The following is a 21,999-nucleotide window of genomic DNA, read 5'->3' as shown; positions in this document are numbered from 1 at the left end:
TTGAAAATTTCAATCATCTTTTATTACCCATGCAATGCATCTACAGCTTCTATAATCATCATGCATGTTTACCTTCAACGGTATTGAAGTGAGTTAGACTTGGCCAGAAAACACTTTAGCTAATTTTACCTGAAGGTGATTTTCATAGCCAATTGATGGGAATCAGGTTCTTAATCAAGCTTCAATAGCCCCAGCTTCACCCTATTTCTTTCAAAATATTCCCTACTCAATGCTTTGGTGAAGATATATGCAATTTGGTCTTCTGTACTGCAGAACTTCATACAGATCAGCCATTTCTCCATATTGTCCCTCAGAAAATGATGTCTCACATCAATGTGCTTGGTTTTTTGTGTTGAACTGGATTCTTGGCCATGTTGAGTGCACTAGTGTTATTAGATAGAAGAGGCACAGAATCAATAAATACCCTGAAATCCTCCAGTTGTTGTTTAATCCATAGGAGCTGAGCACAACAGGAGGCTGTAGCTACATATTCTGCTTCAGCTATTGAAAGAGTCACTGAGTTTTGCTTCCTTGTGCCCCAAGAGATGAGACATGATCCTAGAAAGTGAGCCATTCCAGAAGTACTTTTCCTGTTCACAAGATAACCTGCATAGTCAACATCAACATACCTAATAAGATTAAAACTGTCACTTGAGGGGTTATACATGACTAGGTCCTGTGTTCCCTTAAGGTATCTCAAATTTCTTTTGGCAGCCTTCAGATGAGATTCCGTAGGATTTGATTGAAACCTTACACATATCCCCACACTGAAGACAATATCGGGTCTGCTGGTAGTGAGATAGAGAAGAGACCCAATAATGCCTCTATACATAGTTTGATTCATACGAGATCCAGTTTCATCCATGTCAAGTCAAGTAGCCGTAGCAATAGGAGTGTTTATCACTTTTGATGCTTCCATATCAAACCTCTTCAAGAGCTCCTTGATGTATTTCTACTGACAAATGAATGTACCCTTCGTGGACTGCTTCACTTAAAGACCCAAGAAGAAATTTAGCTCTCCCATCATGCTCATTTCAAACTCACTTCCCATGAGTTTTGCAAATTCTTCACACAGAGAATCAACTGTTGCCCCAAAAATGATATCGCCAACATAGACATGAACAATGAGTAGGTTCCTTCCCTGTTTCTTCAGGAACAAGGTGTTGTCAATTTTTCCTCTTGTAAAACCATTTTCTAAGAGGAACTTTGACAACCTTTCATACCAAGCTCGAGGAGCCTGCTTCAACCCATACAATGCTTTGTCCAGTTTAAACATGTATTCAGGGTGTTCATGACATTCAAACCCTAGAGGTTGCTTTACATAGACTTCTTCCTTAAGAAGTCCATTCAGAAATGCACTTTTTACATCCATTTGGAACAGAGTGAATTCCATATGAGATGCAAAAGCAATTAGGATTCTAATAGCTTTCATGCGAGCAACCGAAGCAAATGTCTCATCATAATCAATCCCTTCCTCCTGATTGTAACCTTAAACTACTAGTCTGGCCTTGTTCCTTGTAGTGTTTCCGTGTTTATCAAGCTTATTCCTGAATACCCACCTAGTTCTTATAATGGTTCGATCTGAGGGTCTAGGTACCAGGTGCCATACATTGTTCCTTTCGAACTGATGCAGCTCATCTTGCATGGCTGTAATCCAATCTGCATCTTTCAAGGCTTCCTTGATATTTTTGAGTTCTATTTGGGAAAGAAAGGCTGAGAAGACAAGTGAATTTCTGGCTTTGATATGGTTTGCACTCCAGAATCTACCGGGGTAATTATGTTGTCAAGAGGATGAGAGCTTTTGTGTTTCCAGTTGGGCATTTGAGGTTCATTTATAGAGGAACTGGGTATATCTAAATGGTTCCCTTGTGGTCTTCTTTTAGGTACTTGTGGAGTACCCTACACTGCATCAACCACTCTTTCTTCAGCTTCAGTGGTTGTAATTGAGGTACCTGGTTCCCTTGAGGAAGAGGCAACATTGTCTCCACTTGTCTCCTTCACTTGGCTCATCATATTTGCCTTTCTATTTGTCATGTCAATAACTTCACCAGGAACCAGCAAGGGCTCTCCATCTTGATCATCCTTGGTACTTTTCTCGTAGGAGGGATAGGACTCGTCAAAGATAGAATGAACACTTTCTTCAACACACTTAGTCCGCTTGTTGTATATCTTGTAAGCTTTGCTTTGAGAAAAATACCCCGGAAAGATTCCTTCATCACTTTTGGCATCAAATTTACCAAGCTGTTCCTTTCCACTATTGAAAATATATCATTTGCACCCAAATGTTCTTAGGCGAGTCAGCTTGGATTTCCTTCCATTCAACAACTCATAGGGGGTTTTGTTCAGGAGAGATATGATCACGCACCTGTTCACCAAGTAGCAGGTAGTGTTGACAGTTTCAGCCTAGAAGTTCTTTGGAATCCCATTATCGGTCAGCATTGTCCTTGCCATTTCTTCAAGAGTTCTATTCTTCCTTTCCATAATTCCATTTTGCTAGGGAGTTCTTGGAGCTGAGAAGTTGTGGGTAATGCCATTTTCTTTACAGAACTCATCAAATTTGGCATTGTCAAATTATGTTCCATGATCTGATCTAATACATGCTACTCTAGACTCTATCTTCACTTGGATTTTCTTCACAAAAGCCACAAATACCTCAAAGGTTTCATCTTTTGCTCTAAGAAACAGAGTCCATGTGAATCTGGAGTAGTCATCCACTATCACAAAAATGTATCTTTTTCTTCCCCTAATTTGCACTCTTATAGGGCCATATAAATCCATATAAAGAAGATCGAGTGGCTTTGAGGCACTTACATCCTTTTAGACTTAAATGGGGACTTCACATGCTTCCCTCTAGCACATGCATCACATACTTTCTTTACTTTGATCTTCGACGTGGGCAGACCACGGACCAGGTCCTTCTGAATTAGTTTATTCAAAAGAGAAAAGCATGCGTGCCCCAATCTTCTATGCTAGAGTTCAGCATCATCATCAACATATTTCAGACAGCTCAGATCACCACTTTGTATAGACTCAAAATCAGCAACGTAGATGTTATTGTATCTCTTGGCCATAAGTACCACTTTACCAGTTACCAAATTTGTAACTGTGCATATCTTGGACAAGAACTCCACTTTATTATCCTTATCACAGATCTGAGAAACACTCAAGAGACTATACTTAAGACCATTGACATAGTACACATTCTCAATTGAGTGAGTGAGTGATTTCCCGACTTTTCCAACTCCAAGAATGTACCCCTTTTTCCCATTGCAAAAGGATACACTCCCTCCTTGAAGGACTTTTAGTGAAAGGAAGTCCATGGTGTTCCCAGACATGTACTTTGAATATCCACTATCCATGAACTATTGTTGACTGCTTCCTTTCACTGTTCCCTGAACAAGGAAATTAAGAGTTAGTTTTAGGAATCCAAACAAGTTTGGGTCCCTTGTAGTAGGCAAGAGGATGAATAAGAGCTCTCTTAGTCCCTGCAGGTAATATGCATTTTTTGTGAGTGGCACCTGGTCCTTTTTTAGAAGTTACATTTTCAGCAAACACTTTGTTTTTCTGAATAGACTAGACCCTGACTTGGCAATTTTCCTTGAAATGCCTATTGTTCCCATAGTGGGTACACAACCAGTTATCTGGTACAGTAACATACTTGCTATGGGGGTTGTAAGGGATTTTCTCCCTTTGTAAACCTATTCCTTGCATGTTTCCACCATTATTAACATACATGGCAGTGATAGCTTCTGAGGACCAGGTCCACTTTAGGGACTTTTCAAGATCATTTTTACTCTTTCCAGTTTAGTTTGGAAATTCTTGTTTTTCTCAATTTCAACACACAGGCTAGTTCTCACAGCCTCCAACTCATTTTCAAGCCTAATGTGTTCCTCACTAGCTACCTCTTTTCCTTTTCCAGAATTTCCAGGTTTAGACTCAGTTCCTAGTCCCTCTATTGTTTCCCACAGGTCTGCAATCACTACCAAGAGATCATCTCTTACTTCCTCAATCTCAGTCACTCTCTTCACTAAGGCTTCTTTTTCTTTACTGAAGTTCTCAATGGTCTCCTTATAGTCAACAACTACAACCACTAAGTCATCTCTTTCATGTTCTATGTTAGCAAATTTTTTGGTTAAAACAAATTTTTCTTTCTCCAACTCACAAATGGTTTCCTTCAAATCAGATACACACACTACCAGATCATCTCTAGTTTGTTCAGCTTCTCCTAGCTCTAAGGTCAAGGCATCCTTATCCTCCACGAGACTATGATGGGCATCAATCAATACACTAGGTAAAGACATGAGTTTCTCAGGGGAGTAGGATTTCAGATTTCTCTGAACATCCCTGAAATTTACCTCACGGTTGTCATCATTTTCATCATCATCTGATTGGGCCATCAAAGCAAATATTGAATCATATTCATTTTTTTCACTTTAAACTGCCATCATGGAGTTGTCACCTGTATCAGTTTTATCTTCAGACTCACAAGAGGAGTCTCCCCATGCTGCAAGATCCTGTTTCACCACATTGTCAGCAGATCTCTTCCTTTTGAAGTACTTGTCAGGAACCGGGTTCCTCTTGATTGCTTTCTCAGGGTTGTACTTGGAGTGTTTTTGCTTTAGGAGAGGACAATCTTGGATAAAGTGCCCTGGCTTTCCACACTTGTGGTAGAGATCATAGTTCTTTGGTTTGCTGGAGTTGCCTCTTTTCAATATTCCTCCATTTCTTCTGACCATCTTATGAAATCTTTTGGTTAAGTAAGCTATGTCACTGTTCTCCTCACTCGAGTCATTGCTTTCAGCTTTGAGTACCAGGTTCTTTTCTTTCTTTGGTTCTCTTCTTTCACTATCTATCTTCCTCTTTATCCGACCATTAAAAATATATACAATATGAAAGGATAAAAAATAGAGGATATCAGAGGAAGAAAAATTGGGGAAAGAATAGAGAATGATATATTGAGGGACAGAGAGAGGTAGCGCAGGAGAGAGAGAGAGAGAGCACGCGCATAAGGGAGAGAGAATAAGGATGAGAAATAATTGATTCCTTCTTCAATTCCTAATATAAAGGGATACTCATTTAATTTATAAAGTGTATATAATTGGTAAATTATATATGCCTATGTAATTAAATTAAAACTTGAGCAGAGAGGGTAATAAAATTTCAAATAGTGTATAGGAATAAAAATACCTTAATAAAATATCTACCTGAGGGAAAAAAAATACCCTTTGACCTTGGGAATTGATTGCACGTGACTATGTTACGTAGAATGACGACAAACATCATCTCTTTTTCCAAACATGCATGCATTTTCTTCTATTTCTTTCAGCTTCATAACTGAACTGAAAATACTGAGCTTAAATGTCACGACCCAAGTTTTCCCTCCGTAAGCTGTCGTGATGGCACCTAGTCTCTATGACTTGGTAAGCCTAACATTTTGGCGGAAATGAAACAAAAACATAAAAGCTAACAACTAACAGGAATTTTAAACAAGAAATTAAGATGCAGTTCGGCATATACAACAACCACTCTCGAAATGTACATAAACTCTCCCAAAACCCAAAATATTGTAAGTCACAAACTACAGAAAAAAAACAGTATTTCTATACTCCATAGTCTAACAAAAGGAAAATACAAGGAATGTTTAACATGGGGAAGAGTAGATAGGGACTCTGAGGTCTGTGGACGCGGTAGATATACCTTGAAGTCTCTACAGCTAGCTCACCTCACGGATAATGTGGCTAATAAGCGGTACATGGATCTGCACACGAAAAACATGTGCTGGGAAGGGCATGAGTACACCACAATGGTACCTAGTAAGTGCCAAGCCTAACCTCGATCGAGTAGTGACAAGATCAGGTCAGGGCCCTACTGGTATATGTATAATAAAATATAACAGAATGAAATATCGCAGTAAGAATAAATACTGAAATTTAACAAGAATGTAAGCATAGAAGAACAACAGCTCAGAACCCAGAGATAACAGCAGGGGATCTCCCAAGATACCATCACGTAGTCCCAATATAAATGTGCAGGGGGATCTCACAGAATGCCATTCCGTAGTCCCAAAGTAAATATGTAGTTCTGGGGGATCTCCCGGAATACCGTTCCGTAGTCCCAAAGTAAATATGCAGTATAAGCGGATCTCCCGGAATACCGTTCTATAGTCCCAAAGTAAATATGCAGCTCAAACAATAGAATTACAACTACAACACAGAATCCTACAATTTAGACTAAGTACAAGTCAATGAAGAAGCATGAAATTCACTAAGCATGATACACAAAGTTCAGATAAGCAACTAAGACACGTAGACATGCTGATCTAAACTAAACATGATAATTACATATGCTAGTGGAGCTCAGTTAAAGGAAAACAGATATTTTACTTAATAAAAACGAAGTTTTTCAACAAATAGCCCGTGGACGCACTCGTCACCTCACGTACACGACGCTCATATATCAAAACAGTACCAAATCCTAAGGGAAGTTCCCCCACACAAGGTTAGGCAAGCCACATACCTCGAACCAATTTCAAATTAATCCATCACACTGCTCTTTCCACGAATATCCGACTCCGAATGGCCCAAATCTAGCCAAAACCAATTACATAACATAAATATAACTACAAGAAACTAATCTAGCTAATGAAATCAAAGCTAAGGCAAAAAATTGGAAAATCGCCCAAAAAGCCTTCTCGGGCCCACGTCTCAGAATCAGGTAAAAGTCACAAATTACGAACACCCATGCATTCACGAGTTCACTCGTACTAAAATTATCCAAATTCGATGTCAAAATCCCAATCAAAACTCAAAATCTTAGTTGACGAACTCTTTTCCATTTTTCCCAATTTTCACCCCAAATCCGAAATTAAATGATAAAATTAATGATATATTAGTGAGATACAACCAAAATCGAGTTAAGAATCATTACCCATTTGATATCTCTAAAATTCCCTCAAAATCTCGTCCAAATCTGAGCTCCCAAACTCAAGTTTTTATAAAAATGGTTAATTCGCCTCGTTTTTGAAAAGTTTATATCTGCCCAGTGAATCCTTCTTTTGCGAACGCGTCCACTTTCTCGCATTCGCGTATAGCAAAATTCCTTTGACCCAAAGTTCCTATTTAGCGAACGCGAGGGTCCAGTCGCGAACACGTTCCTTTAGATCCCTGATGCTTCGTGAACACGACACATGCTACGCGAACGCGTAGACCAAATAGCTGGGGACCCCAGCTGCCTCACTTTCTCTACGCGAACACGTTCTACTCCCTGCGTTCGCGATGCTTCCACTAACCATACCTTCGCGAACGCGGGAACCTTTTTGCAAACGCGAAGAATAAACTTGAGTCATCCTCCCATATGCCTTCGCGAATGCGATGAAGAAAAGTCTCTGCAACAAAATACCAGAAAATCGGCCAACTCCCAAAGTCCAAAAATGATCCGTTAAGCATCCAAAACTCACCCGAGGCCCCAGAGACCTCAACCAAACATACCAACCAATCCTAAAATACCATACAAACGTATTTGAGCCCTCAAATCACATCACACAATGCTAAAATCATGAATCACCCTCTAATTTAAACTTAAAGAACTTGAAACATCAAATTTCTTCAACCGATGCCGAAACCATCAAACCATGTCCGATTGACCCCAAATTTTGCACACAAGTCATAATCAACAGTATGATATCAAAAATTCCACTACCGATCCAAATGTCCAAAAATTCGACTTTCGCCATTTCAATCCTAAATGAGCTACGAACCTCCAAAACACAATCCGAACTCGCCCCTAAGCCCAAAATGTCCAACGGAGCTAATGAGATCGACGAAAATCAATTCCGAGGTCGTCTTTACACAGTTCCGACTACGGTCCAAATTTTGAGACTTAAGCCTCCATTTAGGGACTATGTGTCCCAAAACATTCCACAAACCAAAACGAAATCTCCCAGCATGTCACAATAGTAGAAGTTGATACGGGAAAAACAGTTTATAGGGAATCAGGGCTATAACTCTCAAAATCACCGGCCAGGTTGTTATATTGAAAATGAACCCATCATATTTGTCTATACAAGCATCACTTCCCCATGATATTGCCCTCAAAATTGCTTCTTCCCTTCAGGTTACCTTTTTTTCTCCTTTTTTATGCGTGTTGCTTTAATATTTTTTCCTTGAAAGATATTGACTTTATACACTTTCTGATTGTGGGTTGTCATGAAATATTTCTTGATTCTAGGGTTTTTCTTCTTCTTTAGAATAACTTTTTAAAATTAGACTTTGCTTGAAAGGAATTGAATTTATTGGTTTTCTGATTTCTATGTTGTTAAAAAAAAGCTATGCCCTTTTTCTTTGAAAGGAATCTAGATGAATGTTAAATTATTCCTTTACTGATGCAAATTTCATCCTTTGATCAAGAAAGAGATACCACGTCGAACTGCCAGAACATCGAGTTTGGGATCGGAGTTTCTTTCCAAGATCGAGGCCGACATTACTAATCGAGGTCAGAAGAGGGCATACTTCGAAATGATGCCGCTATAGTTTGGTAATGGAAAGGGAGAGATATCCGCAACAGATAGAAGATCGTGGCGTGAATTTCGAAATGGAGTGATCTTCGGCGGTTAATCAGTTGTCAAATAGGATTTCCTACTATAATTAGAAGTGTACCTTGTTTAGAACTCCTCTATTATATAAAGAGGGATCTCATTCATTTGTAAGCATCATTGTTCACCGATAAGAATATACACACTCATTAATTTTGCTATTTCACTTACTGTTCATTAGAGTTGCTTTATCATTTGCTATTCTTATTATCACATCTCGAGGCTACCATAAGTCATGGTCGAAATTTTGCTAGCATACTGGTTTGATTTATTTAATTCTCTAATTTATCTATTTAATTCCTTATTTATCAATTGGTATTGGATTGAATCACATATCCTTAAAACCACAATATAAGTTTAATTGTTACTCGATTTTTAGGGTAAATAGTTTGGCGCCCGCCGTGGGGCTAAGGATAATAGTGATTGTTCGATGCTGATTCTGATAACACATATTATTTCACGCTTGTTATTTTCAAGTATTTTTGCTCTTAGGTTAGAACATGTCAAACTCACAAAATGCGCCCACACATGGTGATGATGATCTCGGGTTTCCCAGGGAAAATGATAATGTAATTGCTCCAGGAGCGGGGGTGCCACCCGCTAATCTCCGGGGAGCACCTATTGCCGATTTAGTTGATGTCAGTTCGCACGTTGCTCTAAATGCGGACCTAGGCGAAGATCCTGAAGGGAGTGTACGTAGGGAAAGCCAATCTGGTAGTCAAGGTACACAGGGCAGAGGAGACGGAGGAGTTAGTCTCTAGGTGATATTTGAGATGCTATAGGCTTAGTAGGCTGCTATTGCTTATTTGCAAAATCAACATAGGACTCCAAGTGGGGTCTAGCTAGAAATCACTCGCCGTACCGATCCAGTGCCAGAAATATCGAATGATAACGATTCAGGGACTAATCCTGCAATAATAAAAATGCTCGAGGAGCTCACCAAAATAATTAAGTCAGGGAAGAAGAAAATCGAAGCTAATGATAAAAAATGGAAACATACAACTCCTAGTTTGATCAGATATCGAGGAACCCCCAATCCTAAAGGGTTTGGATTCGAAAAAGTTCGTGCAGAAGCATTTTCCTCAAAGTGCGGCTCCGAAGCCCTTTCCTAAGAAGTTTTGTATGCCGAACATACCTAAGTACAACGGGACCACCGATCCTAATTAACATATCACTCGTACACATGCGGAATAAAGGGAATTGACATAGAAGACGATGAAATCGAATCTGTGCCATTGAAAAAGTTTGGAGAAACCTTTTCGAAGGGAGCAATGATTTGGTATCACAACCTGCCACCAAATTCCATCGAATCATTTGCCATGTTAGCAGATTATTTCGTAAAGGCACACGCCGGGGACATAAAGGTCGCAACAATAAAATCAAACCTTTTCAAGATAAGACAAAGGGATAACAAAATGCTGAGGGAGTTCGTATCCTGATTTCTAATGGAACGCATGGAGTTGCCACCGGTCACAGATGATTGGGCCGTTCAAGCTTTCACTCAAGAGTTGAACGAATTGAGTTCGATAGCATCACATCAGTTGAAACAAAATTTGATCTAGTATCCAAATATGACTTGGGTAGATGTGCATAATCAATATCAATCGAAGATTAGGGTCGAGGACAACCAATTAGGAGGCCCTTCTAGTTTAGTATATCCAAACAAGTCAGCCCCAGAGGGACGTCGATAGGGAGACAAGGTCGAATAGAGAATGATATAAACCATATACCACAAATTGAAGGAAAAATGGTACAGGATGCAATTCCGCCCGGAATGATCGAATAAGTGATCGACGACAGAATTATTGGGGACTCATGAGCAAAAGTGGTTTAATAAGCATTCTGATCCCACAGAGTCACCTCGGTTATCGGAATATAACTTTAGCATCAACGCGTCAGGCATTATATCGTCAGTCGGAAGGATCAAAGATACTAGGTGGCCCAGACCCATACAGACCGATCCTTCCCAAAGAAACCCAAACTTGATGTTCAAGTATCATGGCAAGCATGGTCATAAGATCGAGGATTGCAAAAAATTAAGGGAGGAGGTAGCATGTCTATTCAATGAGGGCCACCTTCGAGAGTTCCTTAGCGATCGAGCCAAAAATCATTTCAGAGAAAGGGACGCCAACAAGAAAATGAACAGGAGGAACCCCAACATGTCATTCATATGATCGTCGGTGGGGTCGACATTCCACAGGCACCCATATTCAAACGCACTAAGGTATCGATCACTAGGGAAAAATGGACCCGAGATTATGTTCCCGAAGGCTCCTTATTATTCAACGACGAAGAAGCAGAAGGCATTTCTCAACCACACAACGACGCTATGGTAATATCTAATAAAGTAGTAGGTAAATAAGACATGGAGTTTTACGTGGACAAATCCCTACCCAAGGGGATAAAAAGCACGACCTACACTGGTAGGATTTCAACTTCACTATGAGCAACTTTTAGATTATAATCTATGCAATCTGGGAATTAAACTCTTAATCCCTCACTAACTCGTAATACACCTATTACAAGCCACTTTAAAATACACCTATTACAAAAACTTCAACTCATGACTAACTCTAGTCACGACACAAACACAAAGGGTTTATAATTTTATAAGGGGGTTCCTAAGTAACGCTTCTAGCTAAGCAATTTAGGAATTACAATAAGAACAATTACAAACTTACAACTTAACTAAGTACAACATAATACTAGATTTAGGAAGTGGTCCGTAGTAGCGTTTAACTTTGTTCTTGAGGCTTTTGAGAATTAAGTTTTCTGTCTCAGAAGGCTTGAATGCTTGGAGTGAATTCTCAAGTTTACAAGTGATGTTTTGTTGTAACACTCTTGTTAATACACCTTTGATGACATCACTTGAATGATGTAAGCACTTGGTTGGTCAAAGGACAAGTGACAGCAAAACTGGTGCATTATGTGCACTGTTTCTGTGGCAGTCACTTTCCAGCTGTGCACAGTTGACTTTTGTATTACTGTCAAGGAAACATAAGGGATTAGGTCCCTGTCTTGTTTCTCTATTTTCTACATTTGCAGCAATTCACATAAGCTGGAGTTCTGGCTAGAATCCGTTCATTAGTAATGTGTATCAAGTGTGTCAGGTTCCCTATCTGGTTCTTGACAGTAGTTTGTTAGATCATCAAAACATAAGGCAAAGACATTGAAAACTCATCAATCATGTAGACTTTGTTTATATTCCTAGGAGTCTAAACAAACTAGCATATAGTTTAGCTAAGTTTTCTATTCCTTTGTTAAAGGAAGTATGATGTCGGGTAGATTTCTATATGTTTTTATGTTACTTTACCCATGTTTTGACCGCTTTTTGGTTCTATTAGGTCTTTAAAATGCTCAACATATGTTAATTATTGGTTTTATGACTAATTGATTTCTATGTGATGATTTAGGATGCTTGGAGTACATAAATATGAATAAAAGGTGCTCCAGCAATAGGAGAAGAGGGTGGATGCGTCGCATCCAACCTTGTAAAAAATGCTATTTGGAGCACCCTTAGCAGTAAAGTCGGGAGAAGGCATCTACCTTAGCATCTACACCTGGGCACGACAAGGTTGAGGGAACAGAGGGTGGACGTGAAACGTCCACCCCAACGTCTAATGCTGAGAAGTTCAAGCTGAGGCAGATGGGAAACATCCACCCCAACATCAATCCCTGAAACTGAGTCAGAATAGGAAAAGAAAAACTTTGGCCCACGACTTTTGTACGCAATATATAAGTCGAAAACACCTCTTTTAGGGAATAGAACACACTTTTTGAAGGGGATTCGACCTAGGGAGAGCAAAGAGCCGCCGTTGAGGCCGGGTTTCATCTTTTCTTCCACCAAACTTAATAATTTTTATGTTTCTTTGTATGAATTATTGTTTGGCTACCATATCTATGTGGAGCTAAACTTCACGTTCTAGGGTTTCAGTTCTTTCATGACTATTGTTGTTCGGATATTGATTTTGCTTTCTTGATTTATCATATTTGTTTATTTATTCAGTCTTGCGCTTTATTATTTAATTACTTGATCACCAATTGAATACTATCTACGAATCTAGAATGAATTCGAAAATGGGAATTCTAGATTGCAGATAGGATGAGTAGAGCAAGTTCTTAAACATAGGCATCGAGGAACGGATTTGTAGTTAGGATAGACATATACCTAATTGCCTTGCTTGGTTTATATACGTGAATTTTAAATGCGTTCTTGTTAGTTCTAATTCCATAGACATATAGGCATTAAGTTAGCTTAAATAGGCGAGTAAGATTTTGACAAATTCTTATGAGCAATATTAACCCTGTCAATCAATAAACTAGATGAATTAGTTAGTCAATTTAATTGAAGAATACAGTAGGAATATTAGACCCTAGATCGTTTTCATTATATTGATAACATAAAAATCTGCTCTTCTTTTGTTTAAAGTTCACTATTTGTTTTTTTCTTTATTTTAATTAGTTTAGATTCAAACACTTCTAGGTTAATCCTTTTTTAGATAATTAGGATAGTCTAATTTAGTTAATAGTTAATCACAAGTCCTCGTAGGTTCGACACCTGACTTTTAGTCACTTTATTACTTGACGATCGCATATACTTGCATGTGCGTTTGGCCACAACAAAGTATTTTGGGAGAACTTTTTCCCAAGTTGAATTGTAAAGGACGCTATGGGCACCTTTGCTCAATTTGTTTATTCTGTGCATTAATATAAGGGATTTTTTCCTTCCTATACAGTGTTTGAAACTTATTTACTAAATTTGTCCTAATTTTTGTATATTACCCACCCTAAACAAGGATTACTTAAAAATTACGTACATTACACCTTAAAAGGCTCCCAATCCATTATTATGTCTTAATTTAGGGGATTCTTTTCTTGAAAAAAGGCATAACTAAAGGGAACAATGGTTTTAACCACGTTTGAGTATCTGATGGTGGCAATAGCAGTTCCCGTCATCGGAAAAGTGTAGGCCCGAAGTATGCAATCCTAGATCATGCTGAGTTGTTTGAATAGCTTGAGTGATTGGCAAGATTGGCTTGAACATCAAGTGGGTTATGAGGCTCGCAACGATAAACTTTGGCTACAAAATGCTTGAACTAGTCACAAATTAAATTTGGTATTGAACTCTTTGAAGGTGATTGGATTTTCCATTGAATGGCTCTGTTGAAGCACTGTACCACTGTCCAACGTTGGATGAAAATCCTCCTCGACGATGAGCATTAAAGAGTTTTTAGTATTCAGGTGTTTCACTCTCCACCATTGGCAACCATTAAAAAGCTTTGAATTCGAATTTGGGTTTTCAAAAATCATTATTTGTTTAGATTGGGTATTGTTGCAAACAATTGGAAATATTATTTGGAGTTTATATCTCAATTTTGAGGGTATTTGGTGAAGATTAGACTTGATTTTGGCTGAATTTCAGATTGAAACTCGAAGAAGAAGAAGAACAACACATGACATACCATATACTTACAAAATTATAGTAAAGTTATAGTATAATTGTATTTAAATTGTATTATGTTGTAGTTATATGTATTTTTTTTATTTGAATGTATTATGAAAGTTGAAAAATAGTTGTATAAAATTTGTATTTAAGTTATCAATACTATCTTTTTATATAAAGTTGTTGATATGTATTAAAGTTTGTCCAAAAATTTTACGAGGTTAATAACTATTGTGCGGGGCTAGTAAAGTATTCTGCTTCACTTGATTGGTTAACTTACCCAATATACTAATCTATCACAAATTAATGTAACCTATTTAAATCAGCACTAAAATGGATACATCGTACTTACAATTAATATTTTACAATTAGATGGTACAACATACAAATTTAAAAATAAATTTCGTACAAATTTAATACAAATTGATATATATAAAAAAACATACATACTAAAAATAAGTTTCATACAAATAATTATATGGTATACATTTATTTACAACTTATCAACAATTTTCATACATTATATTTACCCAATTAAAATACATCTACAATATCATACAACTTAAGTATAATTTTCATACAAATTTATACAATATATCTTTTTGTATATTTTGTATCTGATATTTGTATATATTTTGTATGTGGTGTGTGTTTCTTTCTCTCTAAAATTCCAATCAAAACTTTCTCTCTTAATATAATTTTGATACATATAAATAACTTTATGTAAAAAGATTGTATTGATAACTTAAATATAGATTTTATACAACGATTCATATATTATATAACTATTTTTCAACTTTCATACAACATTCAAATAAAGAATATATATAACTACAATAGAATACAATTTACATACAATTATACTATAACTTTACTACAGTTTCGTATGTATATTGTATGTCATGTCTTCTTCTTCGAGTTTCAATTTGAAATTCAGTCAAAATCAAGTCAAATCTTCACCAAACACCCTCAAAATTGAGATATAAACTCCAAACAATATTCCCAATTATTTACAACAACACCCAATCCAAACAAATAATGATTTTTGAAAATTCAAATTTGAATTCAAAGCTTCAGAGCTATTTAATGAATGTCAATGGCGGAGAGTCAAACATTTTCAAAATTTATTGATTGACAATTTCAATTTGAACACCAATTATGCAACATGAGAGAAAATTGCTAAGTTAAAACTCTATAGTAAAACGATTGGAATCCATTGATGAATTCCATTAAAAATATATACAATATGAAATGATAAAAAAAAAGGACATCAGAGGAAGAAAAAAGAATAGATTGAGGGACAGAGAGAGACAGAGAGAGGTAGTGCAGGAGAGAGAGAGAGAGCGCGTATAAGGGAGAGAGAATAAGGATGAGATATAATTGATTCCTTCTTCAATTCCTAATATAAAGGGATACTCATTTAATTTATAAAGTGTATATAATTGGTAAATTATATATGCCTATGAAATTAAATTAAAACTTGAGCAGAGAGGGTAATAAAATTTCAAATTGTGTATAGGAATAAAAATACCTTAATAAAATATCTACCTGAGGGAAAAAATACCCTTTGACCTTGGGAATTGATTGCACGTGACTCTGTTACGTAGAATGACGACAAACATCATCTCTTTTTCCAAACAGGCACGCATTTTCTTCTATTTCTTTTAGCTTCATAACTGAACTGAAAATACTAAGCTTAAATGTCACGACCCAAGTTTTCCCTCCGTAAGCTGTCGTGATGGCACCTAGTCTCTATGACTTGGTAAGCCTAACATTTTGGCGGAATGAAACAAAAACATAAAAGCTAACAACTAACAGGAATTTTAAACAAGAAATTAAGATGCCGTTCGGCATATACAACAACCACTCTCGAAATGTACATAAACTCTCCCAAAATCCAAAATATCGTAAGTCACAAACTACAGAAAGAAAACAGTATTTCTGTACTCCAGAGTCTAACAAAAGGAAAATACAAGGAATGTTTAACATGGGGAAGAGTGATAGGGACTCTGAGGTCTGTAGACGCGGTAGATATACCTTGAAGTCTCTACAGCTAGCTCACCTCACGGATAATGCGGCTAATAAGCGGTACATGGATCTGCACACGAAAAACATGTGCTGGGAAGGGCATGAGTACACCACAATGGTACCTAGTAAGTGCCAAGCCTAACCTCGGTCGAGTAGTGACAAGATCAGGTCAGGGCCCTACTGGTATATGTATAATAAAATATAACAGAATGAAATATCGCAGTAAGAATAAATACTGAAATTTAACAAAATTGTAAGCATAGAAGAACAACAGCTCAGAACCCAGAGATAACAACATGGGATCTCCCAAGATACCATCCCGTAGTCCCAACATAAATGTGCAGGGGGGTCTCACAGAATGCCATTCCGTAGTCCCAAAGTAAATATGCAGTGCTGGGGGATCTCCCGAAATACCGTTCCGTAGTCCCAAAGTAAATATGCAGTATAGGGGGATCTCCCGAAATACCGTTCTATAGTCCCAAAGTAAATATGCAGCTCAAACAATAGAATTACAACTACAACACAGAATCCTACAATTTAGACTAAGTACAAGTCAATGAAGAAGCATGAAATTCACTAAGCATGATACACAAAGTTCAGATAAGCAACTAAGACACGTAGACATGCTGGTCTAAACTAAACATGATAATTACATATGCTAGTGGAGCTCAGTTAAAGGAAAACAGATATTTTACTTAATAAAAACGAAGTTTTTCAACAAATAGCCCGTGGACGCACTCGTCACCTCACGTACACGATGCTCATATATCAAAACAGTACCAAATCCTAAGGGAAGTTCCCCCACACAAGGTTAGGCAAGCCACATACCTCGAACCAAGTTTAAATTAATCCGTCACACTACTCTTTCCACGAATATCCGACTCCGAATGGCCCAAATCTAGCCAAAACCAATTACATAACATAAATATAACTACAAGAAACTAATCTAGCTAATGAAATCAAAGCTAAGGCAAGAAATTGGAAAATTGCCCAAAAGGTCTTCTCGGGCCCACGTCTCAGAATCGGGTAAAAGTCACAAATTACGAACACCCATGCATTCACGAGTTCACTCGTACTAAAATTATCCAAATTCGATGTCAAAATCCCAATCAAAACTCAAAATCTTAGTTGACGAACTCTTTTCCATTTTTCCCAATTTTCACCCCAAATCCGAAATTAAATGATAAAATTAATGATATATTAGTGAGATACAACCAAAATTGAGTTAAGAATCATTACCCATTTGATATCTTTAAAAATCCCTCAAAATCGCGTCCAAATCTGAGCTTCCAAACTCAAGTTTTTATAAAAATGGTTAATTCGCCTCGTTTTTGAAAAGTTTATATCTGCCCAGTGAATCCTTCTTTGCGAACGTGTCCACTTTCTTGCATTCGCGTATACCAAAATTCCACTGACCCAAAGTTCCTATTTCGCGAACGCGAGGGTCCAGTCGCGAACGCGTTCCTTTAGATCCCTGATGCTTCGTGAACGCGACACATGCTACGCGAACGCGTAGACCAAATGGCTGGGGTCCCCAGCTGCCTCACTTTCTCTACGCGAACACGTTCTACTCCCTGCGTTCGCGATGCTTCCACTAACCATGCCTTCACGAACGCGGGCACCTTTTTGCGAACGCGAAGAACAAACTTGAGTCATCCTCCCATATGCCTTCGCGAACGCGATGAAGAAAAGTCTCTGCAACAAAATACCAAAAAATCGGCCAACTCCCAAAGTCCAAAAATGATCCGTTAAGCACCTAAAACTCACCTGAGGCCCCAGAGACCTCAACCAAACATACCAACCAATCCTAAAACACTATACAAACGTATTTGAGTCCTCAAATAACATCAAACAATGCTAAAATCACGAATCACCCTCTAATTTAAACTTAAAGAACTTGAAACATCAAATTTCTTCAACCGATGCCGAAACCATCAAACCATGTCCGATTGACCCCAAATTTTGCACACAAGTCATAATCAACAGTATGATATCAAAAATTCCATTACCGATCCAAGTGTCCAAAAATTCGACTTTCGCCATTTCAATCCTAAATGAGCTACGAACCTCCAAAACACAATCCGAACTCGCCCCTAAGCCCAAAATATCCAACGGAGCTAACGAGATCGACGAAAATCAATTCCGAGGTAGTCTTTACACAGTTCCGACTACGGTCCAAATTTTGAGACTTAAGCCTCTATTTAGGGACTAAGTGTCCCAAAATATTCCACAAACCAAAATGAAATCTCCCAGCAGGTCACAATAGTAAAAGTAGATACGGGAAAAACAGTTTATAGGGAATCAGGGCTATAACTCTCAAAATGACTGGCCAAGTCGTTATATTAAAAATGAACCCATCATATTTGTCTATACAAGCATCACTTCCCCATGATATTGCCCTCAAAATTGCTTCTTCCCTTCAGGTTACCTTTTTTTCTCCTTTTTTATGTGTGTTGCTTTAATATTTTTTCCTTGAAAGATATTGACTTTATACACTTTCTGATTGTGGGTTGTCATGAAATATTTCTTGATTCTAGGGTTTTTATTCTTCTTTAGAATAACTTTTTAAAATTAGATTTTTCTTGAAAGGAATTGAATTTATTGGTTTTCTGATTTCTATGTTGTTAAAAAAAAAGCTATGCCCTTTTTCTTTGAAAGGAATTAAACTTTGTATACAGTGGTAATCAGGGCTACCCAATTTCATCCTTTGATCAAGAAAGAGATACCACGTCGAAATGCCAGGACGTCGAGTTTGGGATCAGAGTTTCTTTCCAAGATCGAGGCCGACATTACTAATCGAGGTCAGAAAAGGGCATACTTAGAAATGATGCCGCTATAGTTTGGTAATGGAAAGGGAGAGATATCCGCAACAGATAGAAGATCGTGGCATGAATTTCCGAATAGAGTGATCTTCGGCGGTTAATCAGTTGTAAAATAGGATTTCCTACTATAATTAGAAGTTTACCTTGTTTAGAACTCCTCTATTATATAAAGAGGGATCCCATTCATTTGTAAGCATCATTGTTCACCGATAAGAATATACACACTCATTAATTTTGCTATTTTACTTACTGTTCATTAGAGTTGCTTTATCATTTGCTATTCTTATTATCACATCTCGAGGCTACCATAAGTCATGGTCGAAATTTTGCTAGTATACTGGTTTGATTTATTTAATTCTCTAATTTATCTATTTAATTCCTTATTTATCAATTGATATTGGATTGAATCACATATCCTTAAAACCACAATATAAGTTTAATTGTTACTCGAATTTTATGGTAAATAGTTTGGCGCCCACCGTGGGGCTAAGGATAATAGTGATTGTTCGATGCTGATTCTGATAACACATATTATTTCACGCTTGTTCTTTTCAAGTATTTTTGCTCTCAGGTTAGAACATGTCAAACTCACAAAATGCACCCACACATGGTGATGATGGTCTTGGGTTTCCCAGGGAAAACGATAATGTAATTGCTCCAGGAGCGGGGGTGCCACTCGCTAATCTCGGGGGAGCACCTATTGCCGATTTAGTTGATGTTAGTTCGCATGTTGTTCTAAACGAGGACCTAGGCGCAGATCCCGAAGGGAGTGTACGCAGGGAAGGCCAATCTGGTAGTCAAGGTACACATGGCAGATGAGACGGAGGAGTTAGTCTCTAGGTGATATTTGAGATGCTATAGGCTTAGTAGGCTACTATTGCTTATTTGCAAAATCAACATAGGACTCCAAGTGGGGTCTATCTAGAAATCACTCGCCGTACCGATCCAGTGCCAGAAAGGTCGAATGATAACGATTCAGGGACTAATCCTGCAATAATAAAAATGCTCGAGGAGCTCACCAAAATAATTAAGTCAGGGAAGAAGAAAATCGAAGCTAATGATAAAAAATGGAAACATACAACTCCTAGTTTGATCAGATACCGAGGAACCCCCAATCCTAAAGGGTTTGGATTCGAAAAAGTTCGTGCAGAAGCATTTTCCTTAAAGTGCGGCTCCGAAGCCCTTTCCTAAGAAGTTTCGTATGCCGAACATACCTAAGTACAATGGGACCACCGATCTTAATGAACATATCACTCGTACAAATGCGGAATAAAGGGAATTGACATAGAAGACGATGAAATCGAATCTGTGCCTTTGAAAAAGTTTGGAGAAATCCTTTCGAAGGGAGCAATGATTTGGTATCACAACCTGCCACCAAATTCAATCGAATCATTTGCCATGTTAGCATATTCTTTCGTAAAGGCACACGCCGGGGACATAAAGGTCGCAACAATAAAATCAGACCTTTTCAAGATAAGACAAAGGGATAACAAAATGCTGAGGGAGTTCGTATCCCGATTTCAAATGGAACACATGGAGTTGCCACCGGTCACAGATGATTGGGCCGTTCAAGCTTTCACTCAAGAGTTGAACGAATTGAGTTCGATAGCATCACATCAGTTGAAACAAAATTTGATCTAGTATCCAATTATGACTTGGGTAGATGTGCACAATCAATATCAATCGAAGATCAGGGTCGAGGACAACCAATTAGGAGGCCCTTCTAGTTCAGTACATCCAAACAAGTCAGCCCCAGAGGGACGTCGATAGGGAGACAAGGTCGAATAGAGAATGATATAAACCATATACCACAGATTGAAGGAACAATGGTTCAGGATGCAATTCCACCCAGAATGATCGAATAAGTGATCGAGGACAGAATTATCGGGGACTCATGAGAAAAAGTGGTTTGATAAGCATTCTGATCCCACAGAGTCACCTCGGTTATCGGTTTTTAACTTTAGCATCTACGCGTCGGGCATTATATCGTCAGTCGAAAGGATCAAAGATACTAGGTGGCCCAGACCCATACAGACCGATCCTTCCCAAAGAAATCCAAACTTGATGTGCAAGTATCATGGCAAGCATGGTCATAAGATCGAGGATTGCAAAAAATTAAGGGAGGAGGTAGCATGTCTATTCAATAAGGGCTACCTTCGAGAGTTCCTTAGCGATCGAGCCAAAAATCATTTCAGAGAAAGGGACGCCAACAAGAAAATGAACAGGAGGAACCCCAACATGTCATTCATATGATCAACGGTGGGGTCGACATTCCACAAGCACCCATATTCAAACGCACTAAGGTATCGATCACTAGGGAAAAACGGACCCGAGATTATGTTCCCGAAGGCTCCTTATTATTCAATGACGAAGAAGCAGAAGGCATTTCTCAACCACACAATGACGCTCTGGTAATATCTAATAAAGCAGTAGGTAAATAAGACATAGAGTTTTGCGTGGAAAAATCCCTGCTCACGGGGATAAAAAACCACGACCTACACTGGTAGGATTTCAACTTCACTATGAGCAACTTTTAGATTATAATCTATGCAATCTGGGAATTAAACTCTTAATCCCTCACTAACTCGTAATGCACCTATTACAAGCCACTTTGCAATACACCTATTACAAAAACTTCAACTCATGACTAACTCTAATCACGACACAAACACAAAGGGTTTATAATTTTACAAGGGGGTTCCTAAGTAACGCTTCTAGCTAAGCAATTTAGGAATTACAATAAGAACAATTACAAACTTACAACTCAACTAAGGACAACATAATACTAGATTTAGGAAGTGGTCCGTAGCAGCGTTTAACTTTGTTCTTGAGGCTTTTGAGAATTAAGTTTTCGGTCTCAGAAGGCTTGAATGCTTGGAGTGAATTCTCAAGTGTTCAAGTGATGTTTTGTTGTAATACTCTTGTTAATACACCTTTGATGACATCACTTGAATGATTTTAGCACTTGGTTGGTCAAAGGACAAGTGACAGCAAAACTGGTGCACTATGTGCACTGTTTCTGTGGCAGTCACTTTCCAGCTGTGCACAATTGACTTTCGTATTACTGTCAAGGAAACATAAGGGATTAGGTCCCTGTCTTGTTTCTCTATTTTCTA

General features: G+C 38.0%; 3 protein-coding genes across 3 annotated transcripts in view; all 3 read right to left on the bottom strand.

Annotated features, from left to right (window-relative positions):
* Positions 1–325: 325 nt before the first annotated feature.
* LOC138868866 (secreted RxLR effector protein 161-like) lies at positions 326–865 on the bottom strand. The gene has a single exon (XM_070146440.1). The coding sequence runs from the start codon at positions 863–865 to the stop codon at positions 326–328; it is 540 nt and encodes a 179-aa protein (XP_070002541.1).
* Positions 866–2,969: 2,104 nt separating this feature from the next.
* On the bottom strand, positions 2,970–3,359 carry LOC138868865 (uncharacterized). Its single transcript, XM_070146439.1, has one exon. It carries the CDS (start codon positions 3,357–3,359, stop codon positions 2,970–2,972), a length of 390 nt encoding a protein of 129 aa, XP_070002540.1.
* Positions 3,360–4,433: 1,074 nt separating this feature from the next.
* LOC138868864 (uncharacterized) overlaps positions 4,434–21,999 on the bottom strand; it is a 32,505-nt gene continuing 14,939 nt past the window's right edge. Inside the window, exon 3 of the mRNA XM_070146438.1 lies at positions 4,434–4,859. Within this exon, the coding sequence (XP_070002539.1) occupies positions 4,434–4,859 (426 nt within the window). The remainder of the gene's footprint in view (positions 4,860–21,999) is intronic.

The sequence above is a fragment of the Nicotiana sylvestris genome, chromosome 5 (genome assembly GCF_000393655.2).
Source record: "Nicotiana sylvestris chromosome 5, ASM39365v2, whole genome shotgun sequence".
Classification (NCBI taxonomy): Eukaryota; Viridiplantae; Streptophyta; class Magnoliopsida; order Solanales; family Solanaceae; genus Nicotiana; species Nicotiana sylvestris.
This window is presented reverse-complemented; position numbering and strand designations above follow the sequence as displayed.